The 23860-nt window shown below is 50.2% G+C and overlaps 2 protein-coding genes and 1 long non-coding RNA gene across 17 annotated transcripts in view; 2 read left to right on the forward strand and 1 right to left on the reverse strand.

Annotated features, from left to right (window-relative positions):
* On the forward strand, positions 1-7527 carry FOXRED1 (FAD dependent oxidoreductase domain containing 1). Of its 11 annotated transcripts, none has more exons than XM_067751523.1 (11): positions 1-88; positions 2173-2393; positions 3214-3324; positions 3579-3697; positions 4866-4960; positions 5239-5340; positions 5719-5795; positions 5944-6104; positions 6203-6332; positions 6570-6674; positions 6858-7527. In XM_067751523.1, exons 1-11 carry the CDS (start codon positions 37-39, stop codon positions 7110-7112), a joined length of 1428 nt encoding a protein of 475 aa, XP_067607624.1. In that variant the 5' UTR covers positions 1-36; the 3' UTR covers positions 7113-7527. The 11 variants fall into 11 exon arrangements, with proteins under 11 accessions (XP_067607624.1, XP_067607622.1, XP_067607625.1 ...); XM_067751521.1 differs by having other exon boundaries at positions 73-213; XM_067751519.1 differs by lacking the exon at positions 1-88 and adding an exon at positions 95-336.
* Positions 333-11914, reverse strand: LOC137231037 (uncharacterized). Of its 4 annotated transcripts, none has more exons than XR_010946352.1 (5): positions 10231-10366; positions 8534-8600; positions 7815-7953; positions 4831-7679; positions 333-1855 (listed from the first exon to the last, which is right to left on the reverse strand). It is a non-coding gene; the product is annotated as an uncharacterized lncRNA (long non-coding RNA). The 4 variants fall into 4 exon arrangements; XR_010946350.1 differs by lacking the exon at positions 333-1855 and adding an exon at positions 11344-11914 and having other exon boundaries at positions 4348-7679; positions 10231-10616; XR_010946351.1 differs by lacking the exon at positions 333-1855 and having other exon boundaries at positions 4348-5825; positions 7572-7679.
* Positions 10608-23860, forward strand: part of TIRAP (TIR domain containing adaptor protein) — a 16443-nt gene continuing 3190 nt past the window's right edge. Inside the window, exons 1-5 of one of the 2 annotated variants that reach the window (XM_067751546.1) lie at positions 10926-11048; positions 19071-19191; positions 20414-20537; positions 20746-20904; positions 22384-22983. In XM_067751546.1, the coding sequence (XP_067607647.1) occupies positions 20838-20904; positions 22384-22983 (667 nt within the window). In that variant the 5' untranslated portion in view covers positions 10926-11048; positions 19071-19191; positions 20414-20537; positions 20746-20837. Of the gene's footprint in view, positions 10739-10925; positions 11049-19070; positions 19192-20413; positions 20538-20745; positions 20905-22383; positions 22984-23860 lie in introns of those variants that run through there. The other variant, XM_067751547.1, reaches the window with a different exon arrangement.

Consider the following 23860-nt stretch of genomic DNA (forward strand, 5'->3'; position numbering starts at 1 on the left):
GGCCCGCAGGGGCCGCTGGCCAATGGGCGCGCTCGAATGAACTGCAGGCGACGCGTTAGCAGTGACGACGGGCTGGGACCTTGCCGGGGTAGGGCGCCCCAATTCTAGCTGCCGAGAGCCCCAGGGCCATGATTCGGAGGGCGCTGCGGCTCGGCTTGGGCCCGGGCCTCTTGGGCCGGGGGCTAGGCGGACACAGAGAAGGCTCTACTCTGGGTAAAGCTGAGGGCAGCGGAGGGTATCGTGGTTCTGGGGTGTTCCCAATCTCCAGCGATGTGACCTTCAGGACTCGAGGTCCCGGTCCGCGTTGGGAAGACAGTGGGTCGCTGGGAGCAGGAGGTAACCTTGCCTGCCGGAGCTTGTAGAGCCTGGACAGGGGTATGGATCCCACGGTTGCCCTTCTCAGGTGACATATCCCAGATCCTTCTGTGCCTGAACTTACCACCAGAATAGCAGCCAGGCAGATTCATTGGTGGCGCAGAAGTGCGTGAAATCCTGCTCGCGTGCAGGATGCTGTGCTTAGTGTTGTGGCCGTGAAGGAGGAAAGAAGAGAAAGAGAGGATTCGATATATGTCCTGCAGGTGCCTGAAGTGTAGCTGGAGAGGGAAGGCTTTAGTAGACCGGTTCAAGACTGGAGAGAACCCAACTCGGAGGATACCCTGCACTGCCAGTGCCAATAGCTAGTGTAATTATAGCAGTACATGGAACAGGTGGGAACGGAGATCAGCCTTGAAAGATGATGTTTACTGGCTCAAGGAAAGCATGAGTTCCAGGTTCTGGGGAACTGAGCAAAGGTTAGGAGGAGAAAAGTATTGTTCTTGTGCAAGGAATCAGCAAAGGCCATCCAGATAGAGAGTTTGAGTAGTAGTATGAAATGTACTCAGGACAGGTAAGGTTAAGTCCAGATCAAAGAAGGATTCGAATGCAGAGAAGAGTTTGAACTTTGAATTGGAGACAGTGAGAGAAGACTTGGAGATTCATGAGTTAGGTGTGAAAGACAAAAGGATTCATGTATTCAAGACATTTATTGAGCACTTAGGATGTGCCAGGTACTGTTCTAGACTGGAGATTCTATGGAGAATTTAGTACATAGTACATAGTACAGCATGAAGCAATCACAGATAAACTCAAAGTTGCAAGTGTGTTGCATGCTGCAAAAGAGTGGTTCATGCACCTATGAGATAGCATGACAGGAGAACTTGGCACAGTCTAGGGGGTCAGAAAAGAAGTCATCCCTGAGAAAATGATAACTGAGCTGAGATCTAAAGGAAGCAAGGAGTTAGCTGGGCAAAGAAGTGGGCACAGAGTTTCAAAGCAGGGAGAACACCTGTGTGGATCCCCTGTGGCGGGAATGAAGGGGCTGAGGCTGGAGCGTTCGGGGAGGACAGGGCAAACAGGAGCCAGATCATGCAGTGTCTCGCAGGCCACGTGAAAGATTTTGGACTTTTATCCTTAGGGTAATGGAAACCCACTGGAGGGTTTTAAGCAAGAGAGTGTGTGATTAAATTAGTGTTTAGAAGAGATCATTCTAGCCGTGATATAGAAAAGAAGTTGGGGGGTTAGACAAGAGGGGAATGAGTGGAAACAGGAGCTTTTAACGGTTTAGGTGGGAGAGACATCGTGGTTTGGTCTAGGGCAGTGGTGGTAGAGATGGGGAAAAAAGGGGACAGATTGGGGAGATATTTAAGAGGCACAGTCGTCAGGACTTGATAACAGACAACATGAATGTAGGTTTGCTGCTGGCGATGGATATCCAGGATAAGGTGCCACTCAGAGGTCCGTGCTTCAGAGGGCAGTGCGGCTCTAGGTGTGCCGGGATCTCTTGGTCCAGGAGCCTGGCCTCAGGGGAGAGAGAGGTCTGCACAGGAGAGAAATACGTGTAAGTCCCCTAGCCAGTGGAGAGAATAGAGAGTGTCAGTTTTAGGAAGTTGAATCTTGCAGTGCTGGGTATAATGCACTCAAAGGAAGTGAGACTCTGGTGTAGAGAACATGAAGCCAAGCTGTGGAGTGCTGCTGGGTGCGAGTTGACCTCGTGAGAAGGAATGGCAGTGAGGACTGAACACTCGGTGTTCCGTTTAGCCCACCTTTTCCTGTGCCCATCCTCTAACACACACCCCCCTCCACCTCCTGGAAAGGAGATGTATGGCCCTCTTTGACCATAACTGTATCCCACAGACTGGCATGGAAAGGTGTCGGAGATTAAGAAGAAGATCCAGTCCGTCCTTCCTGGAGGGGCCTGGAGTCCGCTATGTGACACCAGCCACCTGCCCCCTGAACACTCCGATGTGGTGATTGTTGGCGGTGGGGTGCTTGGCCTGTCCGTAGCCTATTGGCTGAAGAGGCTGGAGAAGCGGCAAGGTGCCATTCGGGTGCTGGTGGTGGAGCGGGACCACACGGTGAGGTCTGGGGTGGGGCAGAGTCAGGAGTGGGGTGCAGACCCGTATTTTCTTAAGGACTCGAGGGGAGGAGAGAAGAGGAAAGACCTCAGTGTTTGCAGGGCCAAAGGGCAGGGACTGTGCTTTGGCCCTTGTTGAGAAATAGCCACATGTTCTTCCTCCCTCAAACCAGAGACCTTGACAATAAGGTTTTTGCTTTGGGAAGCAAATTTCACAACGTTGTATGTCTCGAGATCTCAGAGGTCTGGCCTGCATTCGAGCTGTGGTTAACACAAACAGCTGTCACGACGCCCTTGTAGGTTACAGTACTTCTGAGGTTTCTGCTCTTTAACTGTTCCTGTTTAGCACTGCCAGCTAGTCACAAATCTTGCTCCTGTGGCCACATCCCTCTGTTTTCCACGTCCGTCTCCTGCCTTGCACTTCCAGGCCATTACCGTTTTGTACGACGGCGCCCAGCCCTTTTTAGCTGACTGAGCCTCTCTGCTCTGTGTATCTTCTAATAAGGATTTTAATAGCTGTTGTCCTGGTTGGGCTGCTGGTTGACTTGCATATAGGTTTCTGCAAGTTTAGATTATAAACTTGCAAGTAGGACTCCCCTTTAACTTTGGGCACGTGGGACTTCCCTGGCAGTCCAGTGGTTAAGACTCCACACTTCCACTGCAGGTGGCCCAGGTTCCATCCCTGGTCAGGGAACTAAGATCCCGCAAGCAGCAGCGTGGCCAAAAAAAAATTAACTTTGCGTATGTGACTCTCACCCTCCAGTACGGTATTCTGCTCACACGGAACAGGGCCCACATCGCCTTCTCTTGTCTTTCCACAGTATTCCCAGGCCTCCACCGTGCTTTCTGTGGGTGGGATTCGTCAGCAGTTCTCGTTGCCTGAGAACATCCAGCTCTCCCTCTTTTCGGTCGAATTTCTCCGGAACATCAATGTATGTGCTGTGAGATTTGGGGGTGGGGTGTTGACCCCTCCTTTAGCCCAGAGAGGGGAGCAGCCCAGCTGGCTGGGCGAGCATATGGGCAGCTAGGGGTTGGAACCCCCCGGTTTTCTTCCCAGCGGCAGTGCCCGGAGAGAGCTTCCCTCTGGGGCGGGGCACCGAGCCCGGGGGCTGTGGTGAGAAAGCCAGGAAAGCTCTCCCTCCCTTCTTGAAGTCAGCTTCTTGGAGGAGCTTTTCTTTGCACACAGGAGTACCTGGCCGTGGTCGATGACCCTCCCCTGGACCTCCAGTTCAACCCCTCTGGTTACCTCTTTCTGGCTTCAGAGGAGGGGGCTACGATCATGGAAAACAACGTGAAAGTGCAGAGGTGGGCGCCCGGCACGGCTGCCATGCTGCGTCTCAGCTGCCCGCACGCAGTGGGCTCTGACTCACTTTAGGAGCCAGGGTGACGGAGCCAATGAAACAGGCCCTGCTCCCTAGGAGCTCAGTCTGTCAGGAAGACGCGCATGGGCAAACCTCCGAAGCCCTGTGCTAAGTGCTGTAACACAGACACGGACAAAGCACTGCCGCGGTGGTTCCTAAATTCCCAGGTGATGAGAACCACCCAGGACACATCCCTCCTAATAAGTCAGGATCTCTGGGGAGGGGCCCGCAAATCTGCAAATGTTTTCTCTAAGAGCCAGAGAGCTAAGCTCGTAGGCTTTGCCGGCCATACCGGGACTCGTGTAAAAGGCTGTGGGTCTCATGACCCGTCAGTCAGGACTATCATCTGAGCCTGTGAGCTCATCACTGGGCCCCAACGCCCCATCTGTTACCCTGGGCTCTAATCCCGGCCCGGGTTCACACCTCCTCACTGCTAGATTGCTCCCCAGCACCGTGCCAGGGTCTCCTCCACCCTCCTCTCGTCCAGGCCATCCTGCCCCCATATGGCTGCGCAGGCAGCCTGATCTCTGTGCCTGAGACCCTTTAGCAGAACCTTCTACGAGTTTCACTAGTGACATCAGGTCACGTCCTAAATGCATTATAAATGTTAACTTGTTTAATCATCAGAACATGCCCATTTTACATGTGAGAAAACTGAGGCCCCCAGAGCTAGTAAGTGGTGGCGCTGGGACTTGAACCAGGCAGTTCGCCTTGTGAGTGTGTCCTTTTAGCGCATACAATGCTGTCTTTGGGCATGAAGGTCCCAGAAGGAGACAGTTGTGCTGGTGAGCAGGATTGTTCTAGGAGGTGGACGGGAAGGCTGTCCTGGGCAGAAGGAGTGGAGGGAACAGAGTGACCCGCCCTGTTGTGAAAGCACGAGGAACAGTTAGGGGGTAATAAGGCGTTTAGCGTGGCCAAAGGGAGGCCAGGGTGTCATAAAGGAAACGGGGTCAGATGCTGAAGAGCCTTGACTAGGAGCTTGCTCTTTTCCAGGAAGCAAGGAGGATACGTGGGGAGTTGGGGGCAGAGGAGTGACTTGTGGAGCTGGGGCCCATACTTCTCCCCCCAGACACTCACCCAGCACACATACGTAGACCCACACATTTCTCCAGGCAGCAAGGAGCCAAAGTTTGCCTGATGTCTCCGGAGCAGCTTCGGAAGAAGTTTCCCTGGATGAACACGGAGGGAGTGGCTTTGGCATCTTACGGTGAGGCTTGCGTGCAGAGGGCGTCAGGGGTTGAGGGGCGCCTCAGGTTAGGAGTCTCGGCACCCTGCAGCCGAGTCAAGGAGGAGCGCTTCCCTCCTGGCTGCAGGGCCTCTCCCGGGCCGGGCCGGCTCTCTGTCCTTCCGCGGGATCTGACTCTGGTGCAGTTGGTCAATGTGACTCCCCAGCTTACGAGCCCTAAAGAAGATTTAGGGGTGCAGGAGAGACAACAGGAGAGGAGGGTCCTAGCCCGCCTTCACGCATCCTCGTTCTCCGCACAGGGTTGGAGAACGAAGGTTGGTTTGACCCCTGGTGTCTGCTCCAGGGGCTTCGGCGAAAGGTCCAGTCCATGGGGGTCCTTTTCTGCCACGGAGAGGTGACACGTGAGTCTGCGGCCCCATGTCCACTGCTTGTGACCTCTGCCAGCCAGGACGCCAGCCCAGACAGGGTCTTACCTTCACGCACAGGCTGAGCAAGGGCTGTGCTTTCTCAGGACAGGGGGTTCTCCCCTGGGGACTGGTCCTGGGCATCCTGACCCTGGCTCCTAACTGCATTTGGCCGTGACTCGTGATCTGCTTGAAGATTTTGGCACCCTCCTGTCCTGTGCGGCCAAGTTCATCCCGGTTACCCTGTCTCTTTGCTTCAGTGTCTGTGGGAAAGCTTCCAGCCTTCCAGCTTTCTTTCCTCAGGAAACCAGTGGAATCTCCATCTCCTTCCTCTTTGAGGCCTCAAGGGCTTATTTCCTTTCCTTTTTCATGCAGGTTTCGTCTCTTCATCTAACCACATGGAGACCGCCATCGGGGAGAAGGTGACTTTGAAAAGGATCCATGAAGTCCATGTAAGTTCCCAGCCTAGGTGTCTCCTTTACCTAATGAGAAACGTAACAGCTGTTATTTTGATCTTCTGCTACCCACTTCCAGTGTGGGTAAACTGAGGTTCAGGAAGAACTGGACTGCTCCCTCCACCCCCCTCTCTGGTGCCCGTAGGTGAAGGTGGACCACAGCCAGGAGTACCAGCCCGTGGAATGCTCCATAGTGGTCAATGCAGCGGGAGCCTGGTCTGGGCGAATCGCAGAGCTGGCTGGCATTGGGAAGGGGCCGTCTGGTACTCTTCAGGGTACCAAGCTGCCCGTGGAGCCGAGGAAAAGGTGACTTGCCCAGGGCCGTGGAGCCGGGTGGGGGTGAGAGGAGAGTCGGGGAAGGGAGTTGCTGTTCTCGCCGCTTCTAACGCCGCTGGTCACGGCAGGTATGTGTACTTGTGGCACTGCCCCCAGGGACCAGGCCTGGAGGCTCCGCTTGTCGCAGACCCCAGCGGAGCCTATTTCCGCCGGGAAGGACTCAGCAACAACTACCTGGGCGGCTGTAGCCCCGCTGAGGTGAGCTCTGTGGGGTCGGGGTGCCGGGGAGAAGACAGAGACCGGGTATCGCTGAGCAGTCAGGCTTCTTTGGCAGGCCTAGTGCTGGTACTGATGTCACGGTCCCCTCTGGCTTTGACTTGGGGTCTCTTACCCCCATCCACCACTTACCAAGCGGACAGATTAAAGAGGCCAGCGAGGCCTGGGTCTGATGTGTGTCCTGGGCAACGTAAGCCTTGTCCCCACCTCTGCCCCCAGGAGGAGGAACCAGACCCAGGGAACCTGGAAGTGGACCATGATTTCTTCCAGGAGAAGGTGTGGCCCCATCTGGCCCAGAGAGTACCAGCTTTTGAGACTCTAAAGGTAACTGGATGGAGACAGATGACCCCAGAGCATCTGGGCCCCGTTGGGGCCCCTGCCTCACAGGACCCGTCCCGTGAGCGCGCTCAGCGGTGGTGGAGGGTACCGTGCGCCGAGCCCAGCCGGGAGTGGGTGGGGCGGAGCGCGGGGCAGCCCTCCCGACGCACCGCGTCCTGTGCCCCGCAGGTGCGGCGCGCTTGGGCTGGCTACTACGACTACAACACCTTTGACCAGAATGGCGTGGTGGGCCCTCACCCCCTCGTCGTCAACATGTACTTTGCGACGGGCTTCAGTGGCCACGGGCTCCAGCAGGCCCCCGCCGTGGGCCGGGCTGTGGCAGAGGTGATGCTGGAGGGCCACTTCCAGACCATCAACCTGAGCCCCTTCCTCTTCAGCCGCTTTTACTTGGGAGAGAAGGCCCAAGAGCACTGTATCATCTGAGCCCCGCCCCTGGCCCGTGCTCACACCGCCTCACTGCTAGATTGCTCCCCAGCACCACCAGGGTCTCCTCCGCCCCCCTGTTGTCCAGGCCATCCTGCCCCCGTATGGCTGGGCAGGCGGGCCAACCACTGCCTAAGGCCCAGGCTGACAGAGAACGATGGGGTGGGACCCCAGGACTGATCATGGCCCAGGCTGATGCCACCCACCAGGAGCCCAGCCGGACAGAACACCTCGGAGGACCTGAGCACCGTGGCCCAGGACTGGCTCCTTCGTGGGACCGACCCAGAAAGACTGCCTCTGCCCCTGTCGGCAGAGCCCAGGCAGGGAGCATTCTGGGGCAGCCCGACCCAGGTCTATGGACTTGTCTACTTAACCTTTTCAACGATCAAGAAACGTGATGGACGCCTTCCTTTCAGTCTTCTGTCCCTTCCTCTTTTCACCTCATGTTACCCCACTTGCCTTTGATAGCGGGCTGGGAGAAGCACAGGAGCGCTCTTAAATCCTGGGTGTTAGGCATCTGGTTTGCACGTTAGTGCCTCCTTTTCCTGAGTTCCTGACCGGGGGGGACTGTAGAGGGAAGGAAGGTGTTCATTCATCAATTCATTATGTATTCAGTTCCAACTCTCGGCAGGCCCAGGGCTACATATTAGAGATATACCAGCAGGCAAAGCATGGCATGTGTTCTCCCTGGAGAGTTCTCACCTGTGCCCGGCCCCTCGCCCCTGGGTCAGCTACAGCGCAGCCTCTGCGGTGCTGGGAGAAAGCACAGGACACAGACGCCTCACCCCAGCCGGATGTTTCTCCCTGAAGGTTCCCAGGGAAGGTGACCTCTGAGCTGAACCTAAAGGATGAGCAGTTTAACACAGTGAACGCAGGGTGATCCCAGGCTGAGGGAAAAGCATATACAAAGGCCTGGGGCCAAGAATTAGCAAAATTCAAGGGACTCAGGTGGTGTGTCCCCGCTGGGTCATGGAGAGGTAGTGAGGGGCACAGCGGGGCCGGAGCCTGAAGAGCCAGCTGTGGACCTTGGCTTTTCTGTGCACAGGGGCCACTGAAGGGCTTTCAATAGGGAAGCAACATGATCAGATTCTTCTTTTAGAGAAATCAGCCTGCCTGCCTTGTGGAGAAGAGAATGATGCCGAAGCAGGAGACCAGACAGCAGGCTGTCACTATAGTCCACGTGGCAGAGACAGCTAGGCCGGCACCATCACGGCAAGAGGTGCACGGACCCGAGAGGCAACTTAGCAGCGAGAAATGGGGTCACGTAAGACTCCAGGGTTCTGGCTTGGACAACTGGATGGATGTCATGCCTTTCGCAGAGATGAGCAGTGTGAGGGACAGAGTGAGTGGGACAGTTTGGGACATGTTAAGGCTCTGCCTACAGGACGTCTGGTAGAAACATCTAATAGGGGTTGACTCACGGTTGCACTGAGGGGGATGTGGGCTGTAGATGGAGATGTGGGCGTCAAGGAGAACGACGGCATCACCCTGGGAGGGGAGAAGAATAGGGGACTGGTGTGGGGCGGGGGGAAGCTGGAGGGGCTCCCGCCATATTTAAGAGATGAGGACGCTGAAGAGGTGGCCAGAGGCAGGAGAAAAGCCCAGAAAGTGAGGTGTCTGCAGAGCCTGGGAGGAAGTGTCAGTGGTATAAACACACACATGAGGGCTGGATTCAGTATCAAGAGGGTCCATGGGGACCTTACGGAGGGCAGCCCCAGGGAGAAATGCACCCAGTGGGGTTGAGTGTGGATACTTGTTCAGAGGGAGAAGTGAGTGGGAGTAGAGACAGAAATGCACCCAGTGGGGTTGAGTGTGGATACTTGTTCAGAGGGAGAAGTGAGTGGGAGTAGAGACAGCTAGTAAAGTGCCCACTCCCTCCCTAAGTGGCCTGTGGGGAGAAGAATGAAACATAAAAGATGGAGGTGGACCTCCCGATCATCAGTTGGGAACAGTAGAAGCCCCTGAGTTGGGGGGTGAGGATGGGTGGGGAAGAACCAGGACCAGTTCGGTGAGCAAAAGAGGAAGAGCCACCTGAATGCGGAATGAACTCAATGAACTCACGCTGAGAGAGAGGAAACTTGCCAGGGGCCAGGGGCCAGGGAAGCTGGCTAAACCCAGCGTCCGTGTTAACCCTGTAAGGCAGCCTCCTTTGGTGCCCAGTATCCACTCACCCTTCCTTCAGCACAGATGCCCCTATCTACTGGTCCGGAGGGAAAAGGCCTTCATCTGGCTCCTCCCCCAGAAGCTGCTTCCTCCAGGACAACAAATGCTGCGCTTGTTAGGAAGGCGGTAATGAACCCTCTGCACTCCCACAGGGCTTTATTCAGGCTACAGGACAGCACTTACCCTTGCACCTGTCTTCCCTGTGCGAGGGACACTGGGACCTAGCCTTCACCTTTGCCCCAGCACTGAGCTTGGCTGTCCTATGCTTGTCCTATCCTTGGCTCTCAGTGTGTTTACCTGAGTTCCTCTTTGCTTCCACTGGAGCCAGATGGATCCCTGGCCTCAGGGAATTTTCACTGTAGCAGAGGTAAGCTGCTTGAGCACAAGTTCCAAATACCTTAAGGTCCTAGAGGGGATCTCAGTGAAGAAGGTGGGAAGGGCAGGGTTAAGAAAAGTTCTGCATAAGCTGCAAAAATGACCCTTGTCAGAAGACGGGGGTTTTTGAAGAGCAGAGTTGGGAAAAGAGGACACCTTGGGTGGAGGGGACCTCAGAGCACAGGCACAGGGCAGGGAAAATGGAGGTATACCCCATGCAGAGTAAAAGGAACCCTTTTACTCTGAGCACCTGGGCACTAGGCTAGCTGTCTGACAGGCTTTATCTCATCTACTCCTTCCCACAACACTAGGAACCAGATATCATTTCCATGACGAAAGTGAACCTCGACAAGCCCCGCACTTCCCCAAGGTCTCACCTCTAACGTGATGAGCCCTGGATATGAACCCCAGCCATCTGACTCCTGAGCTCCCCCGGTATGGCCTTACACCACACTCCCTCCCAGGAGTAGCACTAATTCCTTTTCGCTGGCTGGTGAGAAAAGCAGGAAATCAGATTGAAAGGGAGATCATGAATCTTAGATCGGCCCTATTAAACCACCTCCACGCTCCAGCATTTCACCTGCACAGCAGCAGGCGTGTTTCCCAAACCGGCATGCGAGGAACACTGCTCAGGAAGATACTGACATTCCCTCTGGGGTGAAACAAGCTTGGGAAATGCCAGGTGCTGTATCCCCGCCTGGGTGCTTCACGCCGCTCATCAACATCCCGAGGACGCTAAGAAGTCCCTTCACTCTAAGCCAGGCCTCGCCACCGTTTGCCCGTCACACTCGGCCAGGCGTTAGTGCCCGCGGAGCCGTACCCGCTGGGCCATGAACTTAAGGGGAGCGTGCCAGGCGCCCCGGCCCCGGGGGCTGCCCTCACGGCTGCCAAGGCCGCCGGCCTCTCCGCCTCACCACTGACTGTGTGTGGCCATTGGGAAAGTCCGGCATCATCTTCCTCACTTGCCTAAAAAGAAAAAAGGTATAAACGCTTCCCTGGCAAGGCGTCGAGAAGACTCCATGAATGAAGTAAGGAGTTTCTTTCTGTGTCCGCGACAGAGAACACAGCCGAGGCTGCAGGTTCTCCTGGTGGGTTTTGGGGAACTCGGGAGGAAAGACTTATCTCCAAGCTTCCGCCCGGTCCTTAGCTGCGCAGATGCCCACGAACCTCCCTGCGAGCCCGGGGAAGCGGGCGCGGAGGGCCCGGCCGCCGCCCCCTCGGGTCGGGCTTGGGGCGTGGGAGCGGCGGTCGGAGGAGGAGCCGCGGGCCGGGAGTCTCGGCGCTTCCGGGGCAGCGGGCGGCCGGCTGCACTTCCCGTGGGCAAGCGGCCCGCCGGGCTTCGGAGCCCGTGCCCCGCACCGGCCGCACCGAGGTAGCGCCCCGCGCACCCCGGCGCAGGTGAGCGCTCGGGGAGGCGAGGGCGGGAGCGGGAGCGGCGGGGCCCCGCGGAAGGGGCGAGCAGGCGAGCGGGCGGGGCGGGCAGGCGGCTGGGCCGGCAGGACTCCCGCGGGCAGTGGACCCCTGCCCCGTTAGCGGCCCGGTCCCCGGTCCCCGGTCATCGGTCCCGGATTTGCCCCCTCCCTGCGGCACCTCCGGCCGGTTCACCGCCGTCCCCTCTGCGCCCCTTCACCTGGCCGCTCGTAGCACCCACAACGCGGAAACGGGTGAAAAGGCCCCCAGGGAGAGCTGTCACCTTCTCTGTCGCCAAGAAGTTCGTGCAGGGAGCCCTCCTTGAGCTCGAGGAGCCTGCCTGGTTCAGGTGGCTTCGGTCTTGAACTGTAGATTCTTTTTCTTCCAGGCTCTCGCGTCCTTCTCTGCTCTGTCGCAGCCTCTCCCTCTGCTCTTCTGATGGCCTTTGTGACAGTGTTTCAGCAAGAACAGGGCTTTACTTAGGGTTACAGGCCTACGGAGCCATCCCTTCCACAGTCATTTCACGAACCTCTACGATGGGCTGGGCATCGTGTGACAGCACTGAACAGGACAGAGTCAGCCCTCGTCCTCTACCTGGGGGCACTAGGAACCACACACACCCTGACAAGTGCAGCTAAGAGAGGGGAGGATAGAGTACACACTCCCCAAGCTGATGCATCTAACCCAGGGGCCACGGAGGCTCAGGAATGACCCATTGTCAGAGGAAGGCACATCTAGTTATTTTTAAAACCTTTTTTAAAAATTGAAATACAACCCACACACAGAAAAGTGCACAGATCTTAAGTGTACAGCTTTCCCAGTGTCACATTCCTGTGACATTCCTGTGCAGCCCGCACCCAGAATAAATAAAACATTACTCGCACTCCAGAGTTTTTTTGACCGCACCAAACAGCTCGTGGGATCCCAGGCCCTGACCAGGGATTGAACCCTGGCACCCAGTAGTGAAAGCCTGGAATCCTAACCCCTAGGCCACCAGGGAACTCCTCGGATGCCCTCTTATGCCCACTTCCAGTCACTACTTTCACACATGGGTAACTGCTATCCTGGTTTCTAACATCATAAAATAGTTTTATTTGGTTTTGAATTTTGGACACTTGGGATCCTACTTATGTACTTTTGTGTATGGTGTTTTATACTCAATATATAGATTGAACCCCGTTGCATTTAGCACTCGTTCATGTATTCTCGTTGATGTGTAATTTTTCACTGTATGGATAGACCACTATTTCTACATTCTACCGGATACTAGGATTGATGGATACGGTTGTTTCCAGTTTGGGGTTATTGTAAATAGTGCTGCTGAGGCGTTCTTATGTTTGTGTTTTGGTGAGCATATGTTAGCACTGCTGTTGGGTACATTCCTAGAAGCGGAATATAGCGCCAGACAGTTTTTCAAAGTCCTCCTACCAATTTGCACTCCCACAGGCAGTATATGAGTTCTGTTTCTCCACATGCTTACCGATACTTGATATTGTCTGTCTTTTTCATTGTAGCCATTCTGCTGAGTGAGTGGGAGGTGGGGTTGCGCTGAGGTTTTAATTTGCATTCCTCTGGCGACTCATGAACTGTGCATGTTTTCATACATCTGTTGGGCCTTTGGATATCCTTTTGTGAAGTGTCTGTTCAATTCTTGTGCCCATTTTTCCAATAGGTTGTCTCTCTTTTTCTTACCAGTTTGTAAGAGTTCTTAAATATTCTGGATATGAGACATATTGGATATGTATTTTTAAAATATCTTCTCTCTCTCAGGAGATTGCCTTTCACTGTCCTTACTAAGAAACCAAGTTGAAGGTAGATTTTAACAAAGAAGAAAGGCCCAGTGAAAATAATAAAATGTCTGGCTTTAAAATAGCACAAATAGCAGTAATAACGCAGGTATTCCAATAAGAAAATAGACTTGTATAGCCTAGAGTTACTATTATTTCCTTCTGGTAAATACTTCTGAACAACATGCTTTTAAGTTATTTGAAATTATTCTCTGTTAGGAAGATACAGATTGCAAATTTTCATCTTTCTTTGGTCCCCAGACATTACTAAGACTTTCTGTCTGGTTATGGTTAAATACGAACAGAAGTAGGTATTAATGAAGTATTTGCTAATGAAAGATGAAGATATTATAAAAAGTTAGGGAACAGACTCTTAAAGCTAAACATTGCTGATTCATTTGCTCTAATAAGACAACTATTCATGAATCAGTTCCTACAATTCATGTTCTCTGACATGATTCTTTGGAAAATAATGCCAGTCTTCTGTTAAATTTTTAAGCATGTGACGTAATCATTGCGCTTTAACTTGGGACGGTATTTCAATAAGTAATTACGTGTGATAGTCAACCTATTTTGTAGTCAGCCTATTTAGTTAAAAGTGCTATAAACATACTCAAATCTCCTGAAAAAGAAAAAAACCAGTAAATCTTGTTTTCTGTTTATACTGTGATGTTACATCTTCCCTTCACTTCACAGGCAAAACTTTAAAAGTATATAATCACTGTCTTCATTTTCTGGCAGGCATATCATTTGTTTCTCATAATCCAGTTTCTGCTCTAAATGAAAGTGGGTTTTGTGTGGGCAGTTGGTCATCTCCTAATTTTCTAATTCAAATGCTTCTTCTTAATCCTCACTGGCCATTTGACATTTTTCACCAACACCATAGTAAACACCATCTCATTTTCAAAACTCTCTTTCCTTGCCTATCATAACATTGCGTTCTCCTGATGTGTCTGCTTGTAAAACTTGCTCCTCTCTGTCTTTTAACTGTAGGTATTCCTTAATGCTTTGTCTCTTTCCATGCTACGCTTTCCCCAGATGATTTGAATTGTCACATACAGGCTGACGACTACCGCATCTATAATTCTGGCCCTGCCGCCTTCTTCCAACTCCAGACTCATTTTAAACATATGGCTTGGCATGTGTCTCCATGCGAATATCCCACTAGGATCTTAAACCTACTGTTGCTTTATAGTAAGTTTTTATTATTCTGGTAGTGGAAGTCCTCTTAAAGTTCCTCTTTAAAAATCTTAGTTTTTTTTTTAATCTAACTGCCCCCCCCCAAAGCCTTTTTCAAAAATATATAAAGAGCAGTCATTCTGTAAGCTCAAAAGGGAACTAATGTATAAAGGCATAATTTGTAAACTGTATCCGTCATTAAATTCACTGCTGGCACAATCTATATTACATTCAATGCCTGCGTATTTACTTGAGACCTACAGCAAAGTAAATACAAAATAAGTTCACACCATTTCAGTTTAAAATGACCTTTAGTACGCATGTGGCATAGTTTCAAAACTAAGGCAGTTTTCTAAAACTAAGGAACTGTTTTCCAAAGACCAATTTGCTACATTTTGCAAAATACAGCAACACTAATTAAAATGCTTCACATTCCGTGTTTGGTCAGTAAGATATATTCCTATGTGACTAAAATACAGCTAAGGTTTTAGATTTTAACAACCAAAGTAACAATACTTTTGATATATAATTAAATTGAGGGAGTTCCCTAGTGGCCTAGTGGTTAAGATTCAGCGCTGTCACTGCCGTGACCGGGGTGTGATCCCTGGTCCCGGGACTGAGATCCTGCAAGCCTCGCGGCCAAAATATTAAATAAAAATAAAGTAGTGGGTGCTTTTATATACACACACACACTCACACATATATTTGAAATTTTTGACATGTTTAAAAGTCTTCAGAATTTACAAAATGTAGTGCTGAAAGCATATGTACTTTGTTAGATATTTAGCAAAACTTCAGCACAATGGTTTACTTTAATACAGGTTATAAGACTTCAGTTTTCTGCCTGCTAGAGTCCCATCTTAAATCTGACTTTATAGCAAAATTAGCAGTTTGAAATTTATTTCACAAAATCAAATCCCAAGATTTGCCAGGCAATTTTCAATTATTCCACTGCTTATATAAATCGAGACGAGTGGTTCCTTGTGTCAGAGTTACCTGGAGAGCTCTTAAAAAATACAGATTTGGGGGCCCTACTTCTGAACTATTGAATAAGAATTTACAGGGGCAGCTATATTTTTGAAAGCCCTCTAGGTGATAATGATATACAGCTTAGTTTAGGAGCCACGGCTGCAGCCCACTAGATCAATCCTTAGTTACGTCAGAATCCTGGGGTACTTGTTTTTTGTTTTGTGGCTTTTGTGCTTTTTGGGGGGTTTTTTGTTTTTGTTTTTTGTGACACACTGCACGGCTTGTAGGATCTTAGTTCCCCAACCAGGGATCAAACCCAGGGCCCCGGCAGTGAGACAGCTGAGTCCTAACCACTGGACCGCCAGGGAATTCCTGGGGTACTTGTTTAAAAATCACATTCCCAAGCCTTACACCCAGAGATTTGATTTAGTAGATTTGGGATGGGGCCCGGGAACTGGCATTCTAACCCATCATTTTGTTTGGTCCCTGTATTCATTCTCTGTGCTGCATGACAAATACTACAAATTTAGCAACTTAAACCAACACCTATTTGTTATCTCATAGTTTCTGTGGGTCAAGGGCCCATGAAAGGCTTGGCTAAGTCTTCCGCTGGAGTCTCACCCGGCCGCAGTCCAGGTGTTAGCTAGGGCTGCAGTGCCATCACAGATGCAAATGGGAAAAGACCCTCTACTAAGCCCCCTCAGGTTGTTGTTTGTTGGCAGAATTCACCTCCTTGAAGTTGTAGGACTGAGGTCTGCTTTCTTGCTGGCCATCAGCTGGACACCACTCTTGGCTTCTTGAGGCTGCCTGAAGTTCCTTGACACTTTGCCCTCTCATGACATGGGAAATTCTTCCAAGTCAGCAAGGGAGTCTCTCTCCAGTCTGCTAAGATGAATTTTTACACCCACACCTACACCCATGCACATACGTACATATGTACATAATATTCATTTATATGTTATATTTATATATACACATCTTTTTTTTTTTTTTTTTTGCGTTACATGGGCCTCTCACTGTTGTGGCCTCTCCCGTTGCGGAGCGCAGGCTCCGGACGCGCAGGCTCAGCGGCCATGGCTCATGGGCCCAGCCGCTCCGCAGCATGTGGGATCCTCCCGGACCGGGGCACGAACCCGCGTCCCCCGCATTGGCAGGCGGACTCCCAACCACTGTGCCACCAGGGAAACCCTATACACATCTTATATAGCAAATATACATACCATATGTATGTATTGTATTGTATGTATATACACATATACACACACACAATTGTTACTATATATATGATGTGTATATACATTTATATACATATGCAAACACACACCCTACAGAATAACACAATCATGTGAGTGACATACTACAACCTTTGCCATATTCTATTGGTAAGAAGTCATGGGTCCTGCCCAACACTCACAGGTATGAACACGGGACTACCTTAGGGTCTGTCCACCACAGTCCGTAACTCCTCAGAAACACTGTATTGTGCCTCTCTAGCTATTAACAATTAATTGCAGCACTTTTACAGACATTGTCCTGCAAGTTCTAACGCATCCTCCCTGACAAGCGTTTCAGCAAATGTTTGAGAAGCCAGTGTTGGAGCCTTTGAAACCGGTGTTCTTAAAGTCAAAAATCACATGAAGAGTAGATACGAATTTATCCATCAAAGAAGTGAAAAACTCCCTCAAACAATTTAAATCTTTAAGCAGACCCGGTTTTTGTTTACTTTCTGGCCGCACCACATGACATGCAGGGATCTTAGTTCCCCAACCTGGGATCGAATCTGCGCCCCGCCCTGCAGTGGAAGCGCAGAGCCTCAACTGCTGGACCGCCAGGGAAGTCCCAAGCAGACCAGTTTTTAGCACTCAGATTCAATGCTTTCCCCATTCATTAGCCTCACATACAATCAAACATGGTGTAGTAGTTTCCTATTGCTTCTGTAATAAAGCACCACAAGCGTAGTGGATTCATACCACACACATTGATTATCTTATAGTTGTGGCAGTCACAGTCTGAAGTGGATCAGCGGGGCTGCATTCCTTCTGGAGGCTCTAGGGAGGAATCCAGGTCCTTGCCTCTTCCGCCTTCTAGAGGCTGCCACCTTCCTTGCTCACAGCCCCACGCTACACCCACCTCTGCTTCTGTTGTCACATCTCTTCTCTCACTCTGACCCTCCTGTCTTCCTTTTCTAAGACCTTTGGGATTACATCTGGCCCACCTGGATAATCCAGGCTAATCTTCCCATCTCCAGACCCTTAATCACATCTGCAAAGTCAGCTTCTGCCAAGTAAGGTAGCTTATTTTCGCTGGTTCTGAGGATTAGGATGTGTGTGTCTTTGGGGACCACTGTGCTGTCACCACGGACAGTGATTCCAGCTTAACAGAAATGGGATACGAATTATATAAGATACATAATCATACGCCTTCATAGGTTTCAGAACATTCCCTATATAATAGATATTGGAGACCAGTTAGATACTGAATAATACTTAATACACTTTGGATTTTATACAGTGAAACTTTACAGTATTTACCTCACATATTAAGTTCCTTCATGTAATATTGAAAAAGCATTCTAAAAACACTGATGGTAACAGGCTACTGCTTTTCCTATTTTTTTTTTTTCAGTACACGAGCGGCCATGGCTCACGGGCCCAGCCGCTCTGTGGCATGTGGGGTCTTCCCGGACCGGGGCACGAACCCGTGTCCTCTGCATTGGCAGGCGGACTCTCAACCACTGCGCCACCAGGGAAGCCCTCTTTTTCTTTTGAAGAAGCTCTTTACTAATCTTCTATCAAGTCTTTGTAATTATCTACAAAGTAGGTATTTAGGTGTATATCATTCTACTGGATGAATGTCTTCAAAGCACAGGGAAAAGTGACTACATAACAGATCAGAGAATAGACAGAGTGAGGGATGAGAGCTTCCAGTTGGAGATTTGGGTCCATTATCTTCTCACCTGCCTGACAATTATGTCTCCCATATCTCGACCATATCTCGATACAGACTGTTATTAAATCTTGTAAAGATTAATCGTATTTGAATGTGATGGCTCCACAGCCTCAGCTGTACAGAACTGAAAAAGTAACAAGGAAAATGCAGTATGGTTTAGACTCTAGGAAGTAGACCGTGTATACAGTTAATGGAACTGGTCTGCATTCTTACTCAATTATCCTTTGTCAAAGATGCTATTTCCTGTGTTTGAACTTTTCCATAACATCAGTCACTAGGGCTTATACCAATCCACTTCCAGTGGCTGTTGGGCAATTGGATTTCTTCTTAAACAAGCAATGAAAAATGGCAGCTACCCCAAATCAGCATGTATCACCAAAAGGGCACGTCATTTGATAAAATGAGAAACTGAAACTTAGATCTGTCTACATCTGTTAAGTAAAGTGTTATGTTAATTTTGAACCTTTAGGCTGTCGTTAAAAATATCAAATGATTCTCCAGTTTTTAAGTGTATCAAGGCCAAATGATGAATTTGAAAATGATGAATTTGAAAATGATGAATTTTCAAATTAAAACGATGAATTTGAAAATGATGAATTTTCAAATTAAAACACAATTGAAAAAAAGATTTTTTTTAAATGATGAATTTGAAAATGATGAATTTTCAAATTAAAACACAATTGAAAAAAAGATTTAAATAATATAAAAAGCAAGTAACATTGTGTCTACTGCTGGGGGCGGGGTGGGGAGGGGAAGGACATCTTGAATGGTTGAAATGAAGATGTCAAGAAACAGCGACTCCTGACCAGGAAAAGGATTTCAAAACCTAACAGTGGTTAACCAGGCACTGCCTCAATCTCACCACTTAGGGGCTGAAATCCAAAGAATATTAGGTAGGAAAAGAAACGCATGTCCCTGTTAATGTTCCCCTTTTCACGTCTTTTTGGCTCGCTTCGCAGCTCTCTGCTTTGCTCTTTCAAATGTGCTTCTGGTCCCGAGTCCGTCTCACTCCTGCTTCTGCTCCCACACCCCTGCACCCACTACTGCTGCAGTTGAAGTTCTCCTTTTTTTTGAACTTTGATATATTTTCATGAATCATCAGTATCTCTTGTCTTCTCTTCATCAGCTTGGCATAAGGGTGTTCAGCATTTAGCAGAATGAAGCATTTTTGTCCAACATTGAAGGACATTCTTTAAATTTTGAAAACTCTTATCTCAGCGCGTCTATTCAGACAAGCCGTTTTCTCTGTGAGTTCCCGGATGTGGGAGGGGGCTGTTTTGACCTCTGTAGATCCATCAAATAGTGAGAAAGCAGTCCTTGCTCTAGAACCAAGTTCTCCACCAGCCCTTCATCTTCAGAAGCCACTAGAACACAGTGGCTCCATCTTGGACCAGGGTGGGCTCTGCTCCACACAATGTCCTCCCAGACCTAGGCAGAAAGAGCCTCCACCATCAGGGACATCAGGTCATTGTGGTGGGAAGAGAACATGGCCATGGCGTTTTGCCCGTCTAATGGTCCTTTGCATTTCCATATAAATTTAGATGCCGTTTGACAATCCCTTCTCTCCCCACCCCCACCAAAAAAAGAAAACCAAACCAAACACCTTCCAGAATTTGGAATAACATTGAATAGATCCCTCCAATATCTAGATTATTTTAAATACATACTAACCCACACTATTTTCTAAGCCATGCATTTTACGTAAATCATCTCATGTAATCTTCACAGTAATGCTGAGCAGGCTGTAGTATTATTTCCATTTCACAGATGGAAAAGCTAAAGTTTAGGGTTTCCCTGGGGCGCAGTGGTTAAGAATCCGCCTGCCAATGCAGGGGACACGAGTTCGAGCCCTGGTCTGGGAAGATCCCACATGCCGCGGAGCAACTAAGCCCCTGTGCCACAACTACTGAGCCTGCGCTCTAGAGCCCACGAGCCACAACTACTGAGCCCGCGTGCTACAACTACTGAAGCCCACGCGCCCTAGAGCCCGTGCTCGGCAACAAGAGAAGCCACCGCGAAGAGAAGCCCGTGCACTGCAACAAAGAGTAGCCCCCGCTCACCACAACTAGAGAAAGCCTGCGTGCAGCAAGCAACAAGCACCCAATGCAGCCAAAAATAAATAAATAAAATAAATTAAAAAAACCAAAAAAGCTAAAGTTTAGCAAGAGTAAAGTAGTTTACCAGAGGCCACAGTTCATAAGAGATGAGATCTAGGACCTCTGCCTGCAGAGTCTGCAGCCTTTACCACTATGTACAGCTGAGGGAGGGAGGGAGAGAGGAAGGGAGGGAGGGAGTGGAGGGAGATTGGGTGGGTGGATGGAGGGAGGGAGTTATTCAGGGGAAGGCAGACCTGGAGGAAAACTCCCCCAAGGTTTCTTACACGTGCTCTCTCTCTACTGCTCAACATCTGTCTACCTTGATACATAATTATTTGTCCAAATAGTAACAGACCTTCTTCTCTGATTTCAGCATTTACACAGGAAGTTCTTACAACGAGCTGCCTGCCAGCCGCCCTTCCCCAGGTCCCGAATGCAACCCTGGCCAGGTGGCGCAGAGAACAGTCACTCTGCTGGTCATGCTGAGCTCATACTCTGTAAGTCTGACGGCTGCACAGATCGGGGTTCAGCTAGCAACCTGATCCCAGTGGTGTCTGTCCCTAATTCCCTAAGGGATGAGGGACCGATTTAGAGACTGAGCCTCTGTCAGGCACCAAGGGAGAAAGAAATGCCAGAGCCCACCCACTGGGACTGGGAGTAAGGTTAAGTACAGCTTTTGTGATCCTTTCTCTCTGTCTCTTGTAGGATGGATGTTGGATGAGGTCAAGACTGGGTCCCCTCCCTTCTCCCACTTTACCAATGCCTGATCTCATGGGGTTAGTTTGGAGCCCACCACTATGGCATCATCAACCTCCGTGCCAGCTCCTCGTTCCAGGTCCAAGAAGCCTCTGGGCAAAATGGCTGGTGAGTGGACACAGACTCCTAATTCCAGGAGGCTGCCTGGCCCCCAAACACAGGCCCTGGAGAGACGCAGGGGGGCTGACGGGGTGGGCGTGGGGGGGTCCTGCTTTGACTTCAGTGCCCACAGGCTCTGTGGGGAGTGAGGGGGCGTGCATCAGGGAGCCTTCAGTCCTTTTGGCTCACAGCTTTCCCAAGTGTGCTCAGCTAGTCTTCCCAGCCTGGAAACCACTGTGCTGAGTGCTTAACAGGGTGTCTCTTTTTAACTAAATCGCCCTGAACCATTCAGAGGTAGGAGCCAAGGAGAGAGAAAAAACAAATCAACCTCCAGGACACCACACTCTCTGTCCCGGTCAAAATGGGGAAGCTGAGCTGAAACCATTTGGAGTACTCACAGTATGCCAGACACTGCATTATCTCCGCCGATCTTCAACAACAACTAAAATGAACCCATTTTACAGAAGAGGAAGTGGAGACATAGACTGACTTGCTTATGGTCGTATAGAAAGCAAGTAGCAGGTCCACAATCAAATCTGTGTGCCCCACTCCAAAGTGTGGCCCCGGCTCACTCAGCTCTAAGGTCTTCAGGTACCCTGGGCAGTGAGTGGTCCTCTTGCACATTTCCATTTTACCCATTTAGCAACAAGCTAGGATTTCTTAGGGCCAAACAGATGACAATCCCTGGCTCTCTCCCTCCCATAGTGGGTAGCCCCTTAATCTAAATCCACCTCCCCTCAATGCTGAAAGTGGGTTTGGGGCCTAATTGATCTTTACCAGCTTAACGTAGCTCTACTTCCTGACTCACGGATTGTCGACTAGTCAGCTTGTGGGAAGTTCTGGTTAGGATAGGCTAGGGGGGTACCAGCAATCGAAGGGCGTGGAGCAAAGCCATCTTTCCCAATCAGGCTTGTGAAACAGCCAGAGTTCTTTTCTTTCTTCCTTCCTTCCTCCCTCCCTCCCTCCCTCCTTTCCTTTCTTCCTTTTTTTCCCCTCATATTGTTGTTATACCAAAAGCTTTACAAAAAATTATTGAGGTATAATTGACATACAACATTCTATCCGTTTCAGGTGTACAGCATAATGATGCAACACGCGTATACATTGTGAAGTAATCATTACAACAAGTCTAGTTAACATCCATCACCATACGTAGTTACAGATTTATTTTCTTCTTGGGATGAGAACTTTTAAGATCTATTCTCTTGGCACCTTCAGAATATGCAGTATGGTAAGACAGGCCGGCATTACATCCCTGCCGACTTATAAAGCTGCCAGAGTTTTTATGTGTTCCTGAAACCTTTAAAGATAAGGGAGACTTTGGGGCAAGTCCTGAGGGATGTACACAGTAGCAGAGCAGCAGTTGTGAGAAGAAGGTGGACAGGGGAGATGGGCTGACCTCCTCCCCGCGGTGGCTCCTCTCTGGGGGGGGTCGCCAGGAGACCCCTGCTGAAAGCTCCAGGCCTCAGCAGTGCTTCTTCCCCGCAGACTGGTTCAGGCAGGCCCTGTCGAGAAAGCCCACAAAGACGCCCGTCTCCCCAGAAAACACCCGCAGTGACGGTTCACAGCCGAGCTCCTCGGACAGGCCCCCACCCCTGGGCCCCAGCTCAGAGGCGTCTCCCACCCCGCCACCGACACCGACACACTTGGGCGCCCACGGCAGCAGTAGCAGCAGCAGCGGCCGCTGGAGCAAGGACTATGATGTGTGCGTGTGCCACAGCGAGGAGGACCTGGCGGCCGCCCAGGAGCTGGTCTCCTACCTGGAGGGCAGCGCCGCCGGCCTGCGCTGCTTCTTGCAGCTTCGCGACGCAGACCCCGGCGGCGCCATAGTGTCCGAGCTGTGCCAGGCGCTGAGCAACAGCCACTGTCGCGTGCTGCTCATCACACCGGGCTTCCTCCGGGACCCGTGGTGCAAGTACCAGATGCTGCAGGCGCTGAGCGAGGCCCCCGGGGCGGAGGGCCGCACCATCCCCCTGATGTCAGGCCTCAGCAGAGCCGCCTACCCCGCCGAGCTCCGATTCATGTACTTCGTGAACGGCTGGGGTCCCGACGGTGGCTTTCGCCAAGTCAAGGAGGCTGTCACGCGGTGTAAGTTACGGGGAAGGGAGAAGGGGAAGGGGCTTCAGCCATAGCGCCTGCTCTACTTGGGCTTTTAGGAAACACCCAGTGTGGCCTACTACAGGCTTCAGTTCAGAGCACTTAGCAGATGCTGCGCTTTTTTTTTTTACAAATAGGTTTGTGGCAACCCTGCGTTGTCAGATGATGATTAGCATTTTTTTTTAGTAATAACATTTTTAAATTAAGCCATGTACATTGTATTTTTTATCAATTTTTTATTGAATTGTAGTTGATTTACAAGGTTGTGTCAATTTCTGTTGCACAGCAAAGTGATTCAGATATAGATATATATATACACATTCTTTTTTTATATTCTTTTCCATTATGGTTTATCATAGGATATTGAATATAGTTCTCTGTGAAGGCACGTACATTGTTTTTAAAAACATAATGCTATTACACACTTAATAGACTACAAAAAAGTGTATACACAACTTTTATATGCACTGGGAAGCCAAAAAATTTGTGTGACTCATTTTATTGCAATATTTGCTTTATCGTGGTGGTTTCGAACTGAACCTGCAGTATTTCTGAGGTCTGCCTGTAGTTCAGAATGCAGGCTCTGGGAAAATAACTGTGTCAGTTGGACAAGCTACTTAACTGCTCTGTGCCTGGGTTTTCTCACTGGTTAAATGAGAATGAAACTATATACCTAAATAAGTATGTACACTAAGTAAATTCAGAACGTGGCCTGGCACATGTAAAGTACTTGTGACAGGCCGGGCCTAGCGCGTTATCAAGTCCTCAATAAATATAAGTCACTATTATCATTATTAGTATTAATAGTATTAGGTTTCTCTCACTGAGGTCAGGTTGGAGATGGCCACCAAGAGCTGGGAAAATGCCA

This window comes from Pseudorca crassidens, chromosome 9 (assembly GCF_039906515.1).
Source record: "Pseudorca crassidens isolate mPseCra1 chromosome 9, mPseCra1.hap1, whole genome shotgun sequence".
Taxonomy (NCBI): Eukaryota; Metazoa; Chordata; class Mammalia; order Artiodactyla; family Delphinidae; genus Pseudorca; species Pseudorca crassidens.